At 46.9% G+C, this 16437-nt stretch overlaps 1 protein-coding gene across 1 annotated transcript in view; it reads left to right on the top strand.

The window, feature by feature from the left end:
* Positions 1-10015: 10015 nt before the first annotated feature.
* PITPNC1 (phosphatidylinositol transfer protein cytoplasmic 1) overlaps positions 10016-16437 on the top strand; it is a 274714-nt gene continuing 268292 nt past the window's right edge. The window contains exon 1 of the mRNA XM_086356846.1: positions 10016-10954. Coding sequence (XP_086212972.1) covers positions 10907-10954 — 48 coding nt within the window. The 5' untranslated portion in view covers positions 10016-10906. The remainder of the gene's footprint in view (positions 10955-16437) is intronic.

The raw sequence follows: 16437 nt of genomic DNA on the forward strand, positions 1-16437 counted from the left end.
GCCGGCGCACCCGCTCAGGCAATGCGTCGGCAGCCCGCGCGAAGGACCCCGCGAGGCCCCCTGCGCTGGCCGCCAGTCAGGCACCGCCGCGGACAGCCTCGGGGGGGGCGGAGCTGGGGGGGGCGGGGCTCGAGCGTGCACGCGCGCGCACACACACATATACACACACCCCTACACCCACCACCCCCGCACCCGTCTGATTTTGCCTTTGGTGGCAGACTTTTCATCTACAGGTCGCGGTGAGAAAAGCTAGTATAACCGAATAGACTATGATACATATTCTTGCACTTCTCTTTTGAAATATTATGGTTTCTCAGAGCCACGGGCAAATCACTTAACGTTTTCTTGGATCTCGGTTTTCTCCTGTCTTACAGGAGCAAGCTGAAATAAACCCTGAAGAAAAAAATTCTCAGGTTTCATCTGGTTGAAAATCTTGGTGACTTAATCAATCTGTGGGATCTCTTAAAGCTCGTAAGAGAAGGTATGGGAGTGACTCGGTAGTAAAATCGGTAAATATTATGTTGGTAAGCAGAATCTTTAGAAAGACATTTTATTTGTTCTTTCCCACTTCTGAGCATCAGATGAGATCGCGTTTATAAACATGAGTCGATTTCCAATTCTTAAGGAGCATACTAGTTTTACTATCATCCATACCATCTGGATCCCTTTAAAAAAAAAAAAAAGCTTAAGATCCTTGAAAGTGAGAAAGAGGTTCTGTGTGGTATGGTACAAGTGTTAACAGTAGCCTGGGAAGCAAATGGGAAATCTTTGAGTGGTCAACAGTTATGTTAGTGATTCTCAGTTTCATCAGCACCAACCTCTCTTTATATATGCTGAATAGACCTTTTTTCCCCTACTGTTCTATAATGAAAATTATGGATAATATAACCCATCTACACACATAACTATAAAAAAAAATCAAGAAGACATCCTAGCTGTAAAGGAGAAACATTGCAAAATAGCAAGATAATGATATATTTCAAAATATAAAGGCTAAAAAATGTTTACCATAGAATACAAAGAAGTAGTCATTTGCTTGTACACATATACAACACAATAACTAAATACAAACGTTACAGCTGCCACAGGTGTGTTCTGTTGGTTCCTCAAGCATGATTTTTCCAACCTAGTATACAATGTCTTGGTAAAGTTCTGTCTATATCAAAGTATAATCTTACGTTGTTTTTCACATAGAAGTCTTTGAAATTTTTTAGTGGGTGTTAAAACTTCAAAATGAAAAATAGCTTGACATATGCATAATGGAGCTAAGAGTTTATGCCTCGGATACATAAGGAAGGGTCTGGCAGAATGTCAAAAAGTCTGATGAAATGTGGGATTGTATTCTATTGTGTAGGTTTGTTGCATTGAGGTTGTTCAGCATCACAATTACATGTTGATATCGTCCTCCTCCCCAGCGATTGTGGCAACCCCAAATTCCCTTGGAGATTTCTAAACCACACTCTAACACCCACTGAGACATACTAGGTAAGATGTTTTCTGGTTCTGCATTTGGGGGGCAGTTGGTTTGACTAGAGTAGACAAAAGGATTTGGAGGCCTATCCTTTGCTTGAAAAGACAAAAAGTAACAAAGGTGTGATGGGCTAAAGAAATTTATAGTTTACAGAACTCAAAAAATAGGAGTGTGGAGGAGCCAAGTAGGTAGAGAAAAGTCTAGTTGGCTCCACACCAAACTGAAGCCCTTCCTTGCTAGGCTTGGAGGTAGTGAAAACAAAAGCAAGTTGAAATCTAAGGAAAAGCTGGCAAAGGAAACCAAAAAATTCAAGTGAAGTAAATAAAGAAGGAAATCCAAGGACTTCCCTGATGGTCCAGTGGCTGGGACTCCACGATCCTAATGCAGGGTGCCCAAGTTCGATCCCTGGTCAGATAACTAGATCCCACATGCCACAGCTAAGAGTTTCCATACCAAAACTAAAGATCCCACATGCCATGACTAAGACCCAGCACAGCCAAGTAAATCAATAAATACTAAAGAAAGAAATCAATAAAAGTCTGAGTAATGGGCAGAGAAAATAGGTAAAAGTACTGTATTATAGACACACTATAAATCTATTATTTGAGTGAGCCTGAGATTAAATTTGTGGCTTTGTAATAAAGAATTTGGTTTCAGAAGAGAAAAATTGGCAATGGAAGACTAAGGTACTTAAAATGGAGAGAGAAATACAGACTGGAAAAAAACGTTTGTCCAGAAAGAATCACAGTAATGCATATTGTGATACTAATTATTGAAAATAATGTGCTTATATATTAATTACTGCACTGGTGTGTCTGTTTTCATATCTGGCATTCCTGGCACTTTCAGCTTATTGACTGTGCACTTATCTGACCCAAAGTTCCTGCCTTTGTGAAGTGAACAAACATTCTAATGGGGAGGAAGACAGAAAATCGACACGTAAATACATGATGGGTGTGATAGTGCTTGGGAGGTGGTTGAGGAGGGCATGGCCAGTGAGCCAAGACCTGAGCAGGTTGCTGGGGCATGGAGATTCCAGCCAGAGGCAACAGCAGGAACCCTGAGCTGAGAGCAATCAGATCATGCCTGGCTTGTGTGAAAACCAGAGTGAGTGAGGGTGAGAGTTGTAGGAGATGAGATTTAGGGCAGTGACCATTAGAAGGGCTTGGGGTTTTTTTTTTGTTTGTTTATTTTGTTTTTAATCTTTTGGCCACACCTAGCAGCATGTGGGGCCTTAGTTCCCCAACCAGGGATCGAATTCGTGCCCCCTGCATTGGAAGGCAGAGTCTTAACCACCAGACTGCTGGGGAAGTCTCAGGATTTGGTTTTTAATTTGTGTAAGATGGGAAGCCAGTGGAGTTTGGGGCAACAGAATGGCAAGTGTTAATTTACATAGTATAATTAAAGAATCACTCTGTTTCCTGTGGGGCCGAAGTTGTCTTCTGTTGGGCAGAAGCTGTGGGACTAGTTAGAAAGTTTCAGCAATAATCTGGGAGAAAAATGAGGGTGGAGGCTGTAGAAGTGGTAAGAAGTGGTTTGATCCTGGATATAATCTGAAAACACAGCCAAGGTAGTTGGTTGTTGGGGGGAGGGTGAAGCATGTCTGCATCAAGCTCTGAAAGGATGGAGTTGCCACTTACCAAGATGGAGCAGACTAGGGGCAAGCAAGTCAGAGGAAAAAAGGACAGGTGTCACTTTTGGATATGTTAACGTTTGAGGTGCCTGTTGGATATCCAAGTGATGATGAGAAGGCAAATGGATATTCAAGTGTAAATTAAAGGGAGTCATTAGGGCTAGAGATTTAAGTTAGGAGGCAATAACATACTGATGGTGTTGAAAGTCATGGGGCTTAGTTTATAAAACACTTCCTGACCTGTGTGTAAAATATTTGTTTTTATTTATTTATTTTTTGACCATGGATTGAACCCTGGCCTGGCAGTGAAAGCACCCAGTCCTTACCACTGGACTGCCAGGGAATTCCCCCAATATTTGTTTTTATAAATTGCTTATTTTAAAGACAATGGGAGGGGCTTCCATAGCAGTCCAGTGTGGTCCTCCACACTTCCATTGCAGGGGTTGAAGATTTGGTACCTGGTCAGGGAACTAAGATCCCATATGCTGTCCTATGTCAAAAAGAAAGAAAGAAAGACAATGGGAGAACTTGATGTTTTCAAGTCTGTTGTGAAGCACTTGATCAAGGAAAATATGCTGTGTTTTATCTTTTGAGTAAATCTCTTGGTCCTGGGTTAGAATTACTTCCTGTCAAGTGCATTTATCTCAGGTGAGGAAAGGCATACCTAAGTCACTGTATTCATTTACTCTTGCTGCTGTAACAAATAACCATGAATCTGGTGGTTTAAAACAAAAGCAATTAATGCTCTTACAATCTGGAGTCTGAAATCAGTGTCATTGTGGGCTGAAATCACTGTATGGCAGGGCTATGCTCTCCCTGGAGGCTCTGTTCCTTGCCTCGTCCAGTGGTTCCTTGCCTTGTCTGGTGGCTGTGGGCATCCGTAGGCTTGTGGTCTCATCTCTCCAGTCTCTGCTTCCATGGTCACGTTGCCTTCTCCTCTGTGTTTGTCGGATGTCCACCTGGCTTTCTCTTATATAGATGCATGCGTGCTAAGTCACTTCAGTCGTGTCCTACTCTTTTCAACCCCATGGACTGTAGCCCGCCAAGCTCCTCTGTCCATGGGATTCTCCAGGCAAGAATACTGGAGTGGATTGCCATGCCCTCCTCCAGGGGATCTTCCTGACCCAGGGATCAAACCCGAGTCTCTTATGTCTCCTGGATTGTCGGGAGAATTCCTTACCACTAGTACCACCTGGGAAGCCCCTCTTATACAGATGTTGTTGTTGTTCAGTTACTCAGTTGTATCCAACTCTTTGCTACCCCACAGACTGCAGCACGCCAGGCTTCCATGTCCTTCACCATCTCCCGGAGTTTGTTCAAACTCATGTCCATTGAATCAGTGATGCCATCCAACCATCTCATCCTCTGTATCCCCTTCTCCTCCTGCCTTCAATCTTTCCCAGAATCAGGGTCTTTTCCAGTGAGTCAGCTCATCGCATCAGATGGCCAAAATACTGGAGCTTCAGCTTCAGCATCAGTCCTTCCAATGAATATTCAGGGTATATAAGTATCTGAAATACCCCAAATATGAGTATCTTATATAGATAGTTGTGACTATATGTAGGAACACCCAGATAATCCAGGATAGTCTCATCTCAAAGTCCTTAACTTAATCAAACCTGCCAAGACCCTTTTTTCCAATGTGGTGACATTTTCAGGCTCTGGGGCTTAGGACCTAATATCTTTGGGGGCCATTACTCAGCCTCACTATAGGCACCTATCCTTAGTCCCTCAGTCGTGTCTGACTCTCTGCGACCTCATGGACTGTGGCCTGCCAGGCTCCTCGGTCCATGGGATTCTCCAGGCAAGAATCCTGGAGTGGGTTGCCATTTCCTTCTCCAATAGTCACCTAAGCAATTTCTAAAGTGAGGTTTTGATATAAATGATTACATACTCTTAATAGCAACCACAATTCCTTCTTCTCTCTGGGGACATTTAAAATGTTCCACAAAAAGTCAAATTCCATGACGTCTGTGTGGCACCACATAGCTAAGAAATCCTATTTCTGGATCTGTGTTGACATCATCTGATGATACTAGGTCAAGTATACTTTGGCATTAGAGAGCTCCCATAAGTTATGGTTGCATTTACCTCCTTTTAAAGGACACTCAGGATCAAGGACAGCATCTTCTTTCATCACTAAAATTTCTCTCCAGTGGGTTTAGGTTACAGATCCTCTCATAATTCATCTCAAAATATTCCAGTGTTTTGCCAACTGCTGTAAAAACAGGTAATGCAATAAAAAATGAAAACATCATAAAATTTATTACTAGCTTATTTATTAAAAAAAAATGATAGAGACTTCCCTGGTGGTCAGTGGCTAAGACTGCATGCTCCCAATGCAGGGTGCCCAGGTTCTATCCCTGGTCCAGGAACTAGATCCTACATGCCACAACTAAAACATCCCGTGTGCCGCCAAAGCAGCCGAATAAATGAATATTTTAAAAAAAGATAAAGCGATACATTTGGCCATGGAACCTCCAGGTTTTTTCCCTATGTAAAGAAATTTGTACCACATCACTCTCAATTAATTTTTATTTTATGAGCATTTACTGCACGGCTGTAAGCAATCCCACATCAAAGGCATTTTCCGTATTTAATAGAGGCCTGATAAATGGGTCTACACATAAGAATTGCTCTGGGACTTGCTTTATGTAGTTTTATTGAGAATGAATTTAACATTTGCTTAGGATCTAACAAGATCAGCATACAAGTGTTTAAAACGCGCACACATACACAGACTCACACACACACACACACAGACCCATACACACAGACGCATAAAGAGGAATATGTAGACATAGCTTTAGCTGGAATTAAATAATGTTTAGTAAAACAAAAATTAATTGCAAAGTATAACTTTGATTTTCAAAAATTGCCCTTAAAGGGGAGGAGAGCATGTCAAAAGGACACAAGAATGATCCTGCAAGAGCTACCAATGGCCAAAGCTGGAACAGTCTGAACAACAAAAATAACGTATTGAATTACAAAGAAGGGAAGGAATATTCTCGAGTCCACACAGATATGGATAAATACTTGAATGAACACACAAATGAGGGGCAAAGGACGCATCTTGCAGGTTGCCACAGTACCCTTCCCTCGAGGAGGTGGGGCTTAGCTCTGCTCCCTTGAATGTGTGTGTGTCTGTGTGTGTGTGTGCGTGTGTGCTCAGTCCTGTTGGACTCTTTGCAACCCCATGGACTGTAGCCTGCCAGGCTCCTTTGTCGATGGAATTTTTCAGGCAAGAATACTGGAGTGGCTTGCCAGGGGATTTTCCCGACCCAGGGATAGAACCCGCGTCTCTAGCCTCCCCAGGCAGATTCTTTACCATTGTGCCATGATTGTTCTTAATGACTACCTTCCAAAGGATAGAGTATGGAAAGAAAAAAACTAGTCACTTTACAACGGAAAAACTTGGCTGACATCACCTTAATCAAATGATCAAGGTGAAAGTCAAGGCCTTTACCAAGGGCCACTTTGCTAATAGAAATCAGAGCATGGGGATGAGAAGGGGACAGCTTTATAGCACCATGATGAAACAGTTTTGTTCTGTTCCTTCTCTCCTGAGCTTTAAAACAAATTGAAAGTCCATCTCTTCAAAAGCTTCTTTGGAGTATCTACACATTTAGATAAGATTAATGAATACTACGGGGCTTCCCAGGTGGTGTTAGTGGTAAAGAACCTGCCTGCCAATGCAGGAGACCTGAGAGATAATGAGTTCAACCCCTGGGTCGGGAGATCCCCTGGAGGAGGGCATGGCAACCCACTCCAGTATTCTTGGCTGGAGAACCCCATGGACAGAGGACCCTGGCGGGCTACCGTCCATGGGGTTGCAAAGAGTTGAACATAACTGAAGTGACTTAGCACACCGCCTGAGACTGTATGCTGTCATAGACATGTGTAGGCTTATATTTTTTTCCTTTTGGTAGTATTATTCACCACTGGTAACTTTACTCTCGGTTCCTCTTTTTGCCCTTTACACCCCATCCACACTTTTTAAAAAAATTATAATTTTTTTTTATTTGGCTGCGGTGGGTCTTAGTTGCAGCATGTGGGATCTAGTTCTAACCGGGATTGAACCTGCGCCCCCTGCATTAGGGGCACAGAGTCCTAACCACTGGACCACCAGGGAGTCCCCATCCACACGTTTTAATATATGATAATCCCGTAAACTGTAGAGTGTACGTTGTTAGTGGAACATCGCTACCATCCTTAGTGATGGTAGCAACACCTTCAAGGTTCTTTGGAAATGAACCTTGCAGACTCCATTGGTTGAAACAGACAACTCTCGCCAGACTGTTGCTGACGGTGACTTGAAACATTTTAAAGCAAGGTGACCAGTAGATGGCGCCCTCCTCCTTTTGTGTGAGTGAGTTATGAATGAATACGCGCTCCCGTTGCCCTCCCCTCCCCCAAGCGCCGTTGGAGCGAAAACCCTTCGGTTCCCAAGTACTGCCTGAATCTTTTAAATCCATCATCTTTTCTTCTTCATTCGCTAATTCAGGCTCTCTCCATTTGTCTGCTTTAGAATTACAGTAATGCAATAACCTCTGGCCTCTGTCTAGTATCCTGTTCTAAGCCATTCAACACACTGCCATCAGAGTCACTTTCCAAAAACACACATTGTCAGTGCCCTGCTGTCTGCTGGGTCCTGAGGGAGTGGGTAGGAGAGGCTCTGTGAAGGCAGTGGCAGGAGCAGACGGATCCAGGTAAGTGGAGCCCTTCTCCAGACAAGAGATGTTTTTCATTTGGCTGGAGTAGGGCTGGAAAAGGATGCTGTGGCTCCATAGGAATGATAGATTCAGAGCCTTGATCCTTCCGCCAAGGAATTTCAGCTTGCTCAGTTAGACCACAGAGAGTCACTAAGGTTTTGATGGTGGCAGGATTACAGCTGTGCTTGAACAAGGGTAATGTGACCAGGCATGCGAACTGAGTGAAAAGGAAGAGTTGAGGGGAGAAGGCAGCTTAACAGAGAAGGAAAGGGCAGAAGCATATCTGTGGTTATTTACAGTTTGCCAGGTGCTGGAGAAGACTCTTGAGAGTCCCTTGGTCTGCAGGGAGATCCAACCAGTCAATCCTAAAGGAAATCAACCCTGAATATTCCTTGGAAGGACTGATGCTGAAGCTCCAATACTTTGGCCACCTGATGCAAAGAGCCGACTCACTGGAAAAGACCCTGATGCTGGGAAAGATTGAGGGCAGGAGGAGAAGGGGGCCACAGAGGATGAGATGGTTGGATGGCATCACTGACTCAATGGACATGAGTTTGAGCAAACTCCGGGAGATGGTGAAGGACAGGGAAACCTGGTGTGCTGCAGTCCACCGACACCGCAGAGTCAGACACCCTGAGCGACTGAACAACAACAGATGCAGAGAAGTAATTCTTCAACCATAATATTCATCAGTGAAATACTTAGTTATAGCATTGGTGTCAGGAACGGCTGGGAAGCTAGGAATATGTCCATGTATGCTAATGTCCTGTGTAGGTATGCGGCTAGCCACTGCATCCCCTAGCTGCCTCCGGGAAGAGTTTTAGGTGCTATAAGTGAAGCCACTACACTTGTTTTAGTAAGAAGCAGGAAAAAGAATAACAGCTTGAGCTTCCTCTGCGTATCGCAGGCTTTCGTGTGTTATTATTCAGCAGTACAGCATCAGATTTAGATTTTTCCACCTCGAGGAATTTGGTTTAGCTTTAATTAGTTGCTGTGAATCTTTCTGAGCCAATACTGGGAAGCATTTATCTAGAAAATAGTTTTTCCCTAGAATATAAGCTGGATAGAGGATGTCATTTTTCTATCAGCCTTTGTTATCATGTTCACACAGAAATTCTCTTCAGCCATCTGGATGATTTTAGCCACAGCCCACCATAGCAATTAATTACTTATTGCTCATAATTTTAAATACTGTAATATGGAAGCCATCTGCATTGCCATCCAAAGCCCTGTGAGGAGCTGCAGGATCTTAGAACACGAGTATTTTTTTCTTTTCCAAGAAAAGATGATGCTTGCAGGTTATTCTGCAAAGAGGCAACTGATGCATTTTTCATCCAGCACTTTTCAGAAAAACAAGCTTAAAAATACCAGACAAATGAAAAACAGACTTCAGCAGTTACATGCAGCTTCCTGAGTAACTGAAGAATGTGCCTCTTGTGGTTAAAATGAGGGATCTGTTTAATATGGATGAAATACCAACACTCCAGGCATTTTCATTGACATTTCATTGTGACTTTTTGAACTTGGGAGTGCTGACAGGAAAACCTATTCTTGCTGCTCTGCGAAGCCTGCAGTCAGACTGCAGAGCTGGGCCAGGAGAGGGAAAAGGCTATGTCCTCGTTCACGTTCCCCCTGGGTTGTGTGTCTTTCCGTGTGGATTTCATTTTCATTTACCGTGTTGCACTTTGCAGTTTCTGCATTCCTGCTCTGAAACCAGTTAGGAAACCAGGCACGGGTTTGCTCTTTTGCTCCCAAATCCCGTTGCCTCTCCAGCGCTGGACTTGTTTACTGGACCAAAGTGAAAACGCTCTCGGGTGGGCATTTGTTTAAAAAAAAACCCCACAAAAACCGTTTCTAAAGGTCAAGGGACACACTCCTGTACCTTGGACCCAGAAGCTACCCATAGTGGCTGGACAGAGCACCGTGGCACCCGGGGTACATCTGAGAACAAGACTCAAAGGGTTTCAAGGAGCCGACGGGAGCCCCCTCTTTTCCGATCCTCCCCAGCGCCGGCCGGCCTGGGCTCTCCGGGGCAGCCCCGCCGTCTGGCAGCAGCCCGGGAGAGACATGCTGTTTTGTTTAAATCCTCCACATTCTTTGCCATTTCCCCATTGGCCGGATGGGGCTACCCTCCCCGCCGCGACGGCTGCTGATGTCAGCTGCGCTTGCTCCTCCCGCACCCACCTCCCCGGCCCGAGGCACACCGCAGTTCGGCGCCGACTCTCCGGCCCCGGCGAGGTGGCTGCAAACTCGCGGGCACGCAGGGCGCTCGGGGATCCGGACTCGGGGGAGGGGACGCGCGCGGAAGGCGCCAGCTTCCTCCCGTCCGCCCGCCCCTCTCAGGCGCGAGCCGAGGTCGGAGGAACCCGGGGCCCCAGCCCCGCAGAAGCCGAGCGGCCGCGGCGGCGGAGGCTTCCCTTTTCTCACCCAGCGAGACCCTGGAGCGCCTCCGCGACCGGCCCTAAAAAGAGAAGGAAATCTTGTTTACCGCCGGGGAGCACAGCCGTTCGAGCCTTTGTCTGAAAAGTCAGCATCTCTGGCTCTGGCTGCAATGTGTGCTCGGTGACATTCGCCTTGGGCAGACCGGCCGGAAAAGGGGGTGGGAGGGAGTCGCCAGGTTAAGATCTGGTTTCAGAGGCGGATCGAGAGGGTGACTTTTGTGTATTCCGTGTAATTTTTGGAAACCTCGTGGGTTTTGGGTTTTTTTTTTTTTCCCCTCCTTCGCCCGCCGACGGGCATGTCCTGATCTGGCTTCCGCTCCTGCTGCCCGGGGCTGCCGATCAGATTGGTTTCCAGTGGGTCTCCCTCCCTCCTGACTTTGCAACACCGCGTTCCAGGCGGATCGACCTCGGCGAGGAAGGAGGCGGGGGAGCAGCGAACACCCGGACCCAAACCTTGACATGCTCTCCGGCGGAGAGGAGGAAGCCAGAAACTGAGCGCACCGCCCGGGGGGCTGCTTCGCCGACCGGCTCCAAGCACGGGGCTCCCGGCGCTCAGTTCTGCGCCTGGGCGGCAGCCTTGTTGATCTGGGGGAGCCCCCACCCCTGCCCCGCCCGCTTCCCGCCTCGGAGGTCCGTGGCCGGCAGGACCATGCTGCTGAAGGAGTACCGGATCTGCATGCCACTCACCGTGGACGAGGTAAGCGCCGCGCCGGGCCGGGCCTCGCCAGCTGCCGGTCCCAGGCTCCAGGGCGCCGCTTCCCCACCACCGCCTCCCGCCAGCGGGTCCACTGCGGACGGCGGGGAAAACCCTGGTGGAACATTGCCTCCCAAACCGGGAGGCTGGAGGGGGAGGAGGAGGGGAGTTGCTGCTTCCACTTGTCACCCCAGCAAGGAGAGTAACGTTGGGTGGGGCGGTGGACTGCAGGTGGGTTCTTTGGGGGCATCCAGAATTCTGATCGCTGAGGATCAAAATGCGCCAAAGGAAGTTGGTCGTCCCCTTCCTCCAATTAAGAAAATGAAAAAAGCAAACCCAAGAGCTCCAAGCACACCCTGGTAGCGCAACCCTGGGGGGTGGGCATTCCGTTCCCTTCGTGGACCCGGGTTCCCTTCCCGCCCACCGCTAGAAGGTTGGGGTAAGGAAGCAGTCCTTCGCCCTCGGGATTTGGAGGGCCCGGGTCCCGCTTGGGGGCATCTCGGAATCCTTGGGGAGGGGGGAAGTCCATTTGGACTCAGACCCCTTGCCATCGCCGCCAGCCTGGGCACCGCTCCAGCCACGCCCGTGCTTCGAGGCTCGGGAACCTGGCCTCGACCTTTCTCTAACCGCCTGGCTCGGAAACTTTGTGCGTGTCTTGTTTCTTGGGCCGCGGGGAAAGCGGTCTGCGGGCGAGCGGGGAGCGGCGGGGACTGCGGCGCGGCCACAGAGGGGCGCTGTAGCACGCGGGTGCCGGCCGGGCCCCCCGGCTCTCGGGTCCCCCAGCTGTAGGGCAAGGGGCGGGGGACTCTTCCTGGGCTCGTCCTCTACCGGCCGCTCAGGTTGCTTTCTCCGGATCCGCACCCCTCGTCCCCGCCAAGCGGCAAGCTCTATCATTCAGGAAACGATGACTCAGTGAGGATTATTCAGGCCCGGCTTCCCTTTATTCCCCCTCTGCCTCCCTACCTTTTTGGTGATTTCACAATTGCTTAGCGCCTGTCCAGGGACTGCGAGGGAGCTTGAAGCCGTTCAGGGCAGTTTGAAACTTACCTAGTGTGGTTTGGTGTGACAACACACGTGACACCGGCGACCCAAACCGTATTTATGTTTAAATACAGTGCCCTTAATCTCTCCGATATGTTCTTGAGCCACTGCTTTGGGGAAGGGGCAAGGTGCTTTGGGAGAGAAAAAGATTTTTAACTAAGAACGTGGTTGTGCTCCCAAGGGACTTGTCTGCATGTGTCATCTGGAGCAAGTGTTAAGACCCACAGTACAATCCAGGACAAGATCAAAGTAGCTCCGCGTTTGCAAAATGTATCCGAGGGAGGCTGACTGCCAAAAAGAGATCAGCCCCCCCATCCAGTGAACACTCGAGCAGCGCGGTTCTGTGACTTTGGAGGAGACAGCATTTGAGCAAGGTCCTTGAAGGATGGATGCCATGTGGGTAGGCAGACCGTGTAAATCCTGTGGAGAAGCAGCACCCGGCTCTGTGGACAATGGGGCAGCAAATGAATGAAACTGGTTAACCAAAGCAATTTTAGGAATTGTTGAGATCTTCCCACCCCTGAGCCGCTAGGCTGGAGTAGTTCAGCTTGGAGGTGTGTCTGCTTCCACTCCATCTCCTCCTAATGACTTTATTTATTGAGAGGAGTTTGGGATCTCCGGGCAATGCTGGTATGGCATGAAATGCCCAGCGAGGCAGGTGATAGTCAAGAAAGTAACCAACTCTGGAATCATCTATACCACCTGCAACGTCTCTTTATTCTGGTTGGTTCCCTTTTCAGACTTTCTTGAATCCTCAGGCACCACCACTCTTTGTACACTTTTTTTTTTTTGTACTGAAATAACTACAGTTTTGGTGTGAAGTAATCTTATTTGAGTGGTATAGGTGGAGGCCCTTCTTTTCTTAATGGGCAAATGAAATGAGGCTAGGCCTGTAACATAATGTATAATTATAGCTTACTTAATGTATCATCCATTTGGACCAAAGCGTGATTCAGTATCTGAAAGGTCATATTCCAAAGTAGTTTTCTTCTTTGTTAGAGAAACAGAGGGTGGTTTTGGTTGAGAGAGGTTTCCACGTGGAAGGATTCAGATTAACCAAATCATGATGCGTGAGGACAGGAGGCCCAGCTTACCAGAGGTTAGACCTCTAAGGTCTGACCTGTAGTGAACTCCACAATCTCCACCATCCACTTTAGCACTATGTCTTCCTAACCTTAAAACTGAAAACTGGGGAAGCAACTGACGTGTCTTCAAAGAAGACAATTGTTGGGGTTTCCCTGGTGGTCCCGTGGTGAAGCATCCACCTGCCAGTGCAGGGGATACAGGTTCAATCCCTGGTCTGGGAAGATCCCACATGCTACAGCGCATCTAAGCCCACGTGCCACAACTACTGAGTCAGCACTCTAGAGCCCACAGGCCTCAACTACTGAAGCTGGCTTGCCTAGAGCCCGTGTTTTACAAGAGAAGCCATCACAATGAGAAGCCCACGCACCTCAGGAAAGAGTAGCCCCCACTCTCCACAATTAGAGAAAGCCCACCTGCAGCAATGAGGACCTAGTGCAGCCAAAAATAAATGAGTAAATATATTAAAAAAAAAAGAAGAAAATTGCCACCAACTTAATAGACGTTTGGAAGCCTCACTTTTGCTACAACTCTTTTCTTTTAAAAAAAAAAATTTTTTTGGCCTCATCTCACATGCCCTGGGACCTTTGTTCCCTGACCAGGAATTGAACCTGTGCCCTTTGCATCAGACGGGGGAATCTTAACCATTGGACTGCCAGGGAAGTCCCCTTGCTACAACTCTTGATTTGCTTTGGGCTGATTCAGCCTATGTTTTAGGACTTGTCTCTGTTCTAACCACCAGTTAATTAGTAGCAATGTCCATACTTTAAAAAATTAGGCACATGCCCCTGTTTTGGAAAGTCATCAGAAGAACCAACACTATATGTCTGTTCTTTTTCCCTGGCCTTATCTCATTTAACTTCTGGTAGAAGGGAGCGGAAGGTGGACTGGTGTGTTGCCCGCATTTTACAGATGAGTGAACCAGGGTTCAGAAAGGCTAAGTAATATGTGCCGGGCCACACAGCTAGTTACTAGCCAAGCTAAAACCAGACCATGGTTTAAAAAAAAAAAAAATTAGTGTTTGTTTCTCCTTACTCAGCTTTTTGTCTGTTACTCATATTTAATCCAGCAAAAAGAAAACAAAAATTTCTTGAAAATTAGCACTTTGAACTAAATGAAAAACCAAAGGCCTTTTAAACGAGTATAGAGAATACTGGTTTCTACTGTTTCACTCACCTTATTTTGACTCATAAAATGTTCCCTAGTTCCAGGAAAGAAGAATAGCTCTAAGAGATCAAGCAAATACAGCTGAATTACAGTCTAGCTCAGAGTGTTGGTGTTTTGTTTTTTAGACATTCATATTCAGAGTAAAGAACTATAAGAAGTAGCATCCCATAGATTCATTTTAACTTAAAAAACCCACTTCATTGGAATATTCTCCTCATTTATGTTCAGTGTTGTTGTCTCTGAACTAAATATAAGCCTGTTGGAAAGTTCTAAACAGCAGAGGTCCCTAGGGGCCAATAGTTGCCTGTAAAGAGACAGTTGTCTTTGTGTTTATTTGGTGATAGAGATTGTAGAATTTTAGACTTGGAAGGGCTGTTACAGATGGTCTAGAGTTGACCCATTTCATTTTGTGGAAAAGAAGACTGGCGCTTTAGAAGGTGCCGTCAGTTAGTTGCCCATCTCATAGCCAAGGTCAAGGTCCAGGCCAGAACTCAGAGCAAAGCTTTTTGTTACAAGCCAGGGATTCTCTCACTTCCCCCTCTGGGATTCTTTGTTGGAAGGAAATATCCCTAAACTGGATGCGTGAATCAGTCTGTAGTGGGAAAGGTGGGTTGGAGACTCAGACGTTGTCTCATTAGGGGAATTTTAGGAGTTCGTCAGCTGCCTGGAAAAGGGTCCAGCGGCTCTCTTTGAAGCTGCTTTTGTATCATAAGCCCGCTGGTTTTCCTTAGATTGCACTTTTATTTGAATGTGTGACTTGATGGAGATTACGGTGGAGTTCAAGGCCTTCCCTCCCAAGCCACTCCTGGATGCTGCCACTGATCCCAGCATCTGACATGGATCCCCATCTTCAGGACGCCGTGGAACACAGTCTGATCACTCCTCCCTGACAGGTCCTTATCAGTAAGATAAGCATTTTCCAAGAGCTAAGCACATCCCAGTATGATCTAAAGCGGGAATCTTTTCAAGTTCATTGCTCATGTTGGTGTTAACACTTCCTGTTCTGACTGCATCAGCATTAATGTCTGGGATTTATTTGTGGTCTTCAGGGATTTGATGCACAATGAAAAACTCCCTCTCCGTGAATTTGAGCAAACTCTGGGAGATAGTGGAGGACAGGGAAGCCTGGAGTGTTGCAGTCCATGGGGTCGCAAAGAGTAGGACACGACTTGCTGCTAAGCTGCTGCTAAGTCACTTCAGTCGTGTCCAACTCTGTGCGACCCCATAGACGGCAGCCTACCAGGCTCTGCCGTCCCTGGGATTCCCCAGGCAAGAACATGGAGTGGGTTGCCATTTCCTTCTCCAATGCATGAAAGTGAAAAGTGAAAGTGAAGTCGCTCAGTCGTGTCCGACTCTTAGCGACCCCATGGACTGCAGCCCACTAGGCTCCTCCGTCCATGGGATTTTCCAGGCAAGAGTACTGGAGTGGGGTGCCATTGCCTTCTCCGGGACACGACTTAGCGAGACTGAACAACAACCCCTCCAAGAAAGAAGAAAGAGAGAGAGAGAGGGGGGAAAAAAGCACTTAGCTTTTTAACAGAATATCATTGTGTTCTTTGTCCTGGCAGGGAGCCAGTGCACTTTATCCAGGCTCCCCCAAGTCCCTGGAGAATCTTCTTGCGCACATTTCTGAGAACAGATTTGGGATCCGGGTGGTGCCGTCTCTGGAATGACATAAATGAAGATGCCAAAATGACCAGCAGTGCTCCTTTCGCTCCGTTTTAAAGGATTTTTGTGAAATGCATCTGCAAACCTATTGGGGCAGAAATTCTTTAAGAAAAGAGGTTTTAAGTGCGATATTTTCATCGACACTTTGTCTTCTGTACAAGGTGGTACCCTGAAGTGTAAAGGAGAAAGACCCCCTGGATTAATCTCATAGACCTTCTCCAAGGTTCCTCATAAACATAATTTTGGAAAAAAATATTTTTTAAGAATGAGCACTATTTTGACTTTTTTTTTTCCCCCCGTTAGCTTCATTGGGAGGGACCCAGGCCAGGGTCGATTTCTGGGCTATCTTGGTAGCTTCTCTTGCCTAATTCACAGTTCGGGAATCGTGTTGCTAGTGGCTTCCAGTGGGTGCATACCTAGTTGCTCAGTTGTGTCTGACTCTTTGCGACCCCACGGACTGTAACCCACCAGGCTCCTCCTCTGTCCATGGGATTCTACAGACAAGAATACTGGAGTGGCTAGCCATT

This window comes from Bos grunniens, chromosome 19 (assembly GCF_055505025.1).
Source record: "Bos grunniens cultivar Pamir isolate PY7600 chromosome 19, Bosgru_T2T1.0, whole genome shotgun sequence".
In the NCBI taxonomy this organism is placed as follows: domain Eukaryota; kingdom Metazoa; phylum Chordata; class Mammalia; order Artiodactyla; family Bovidae; genus Bos; species Bos grunniens.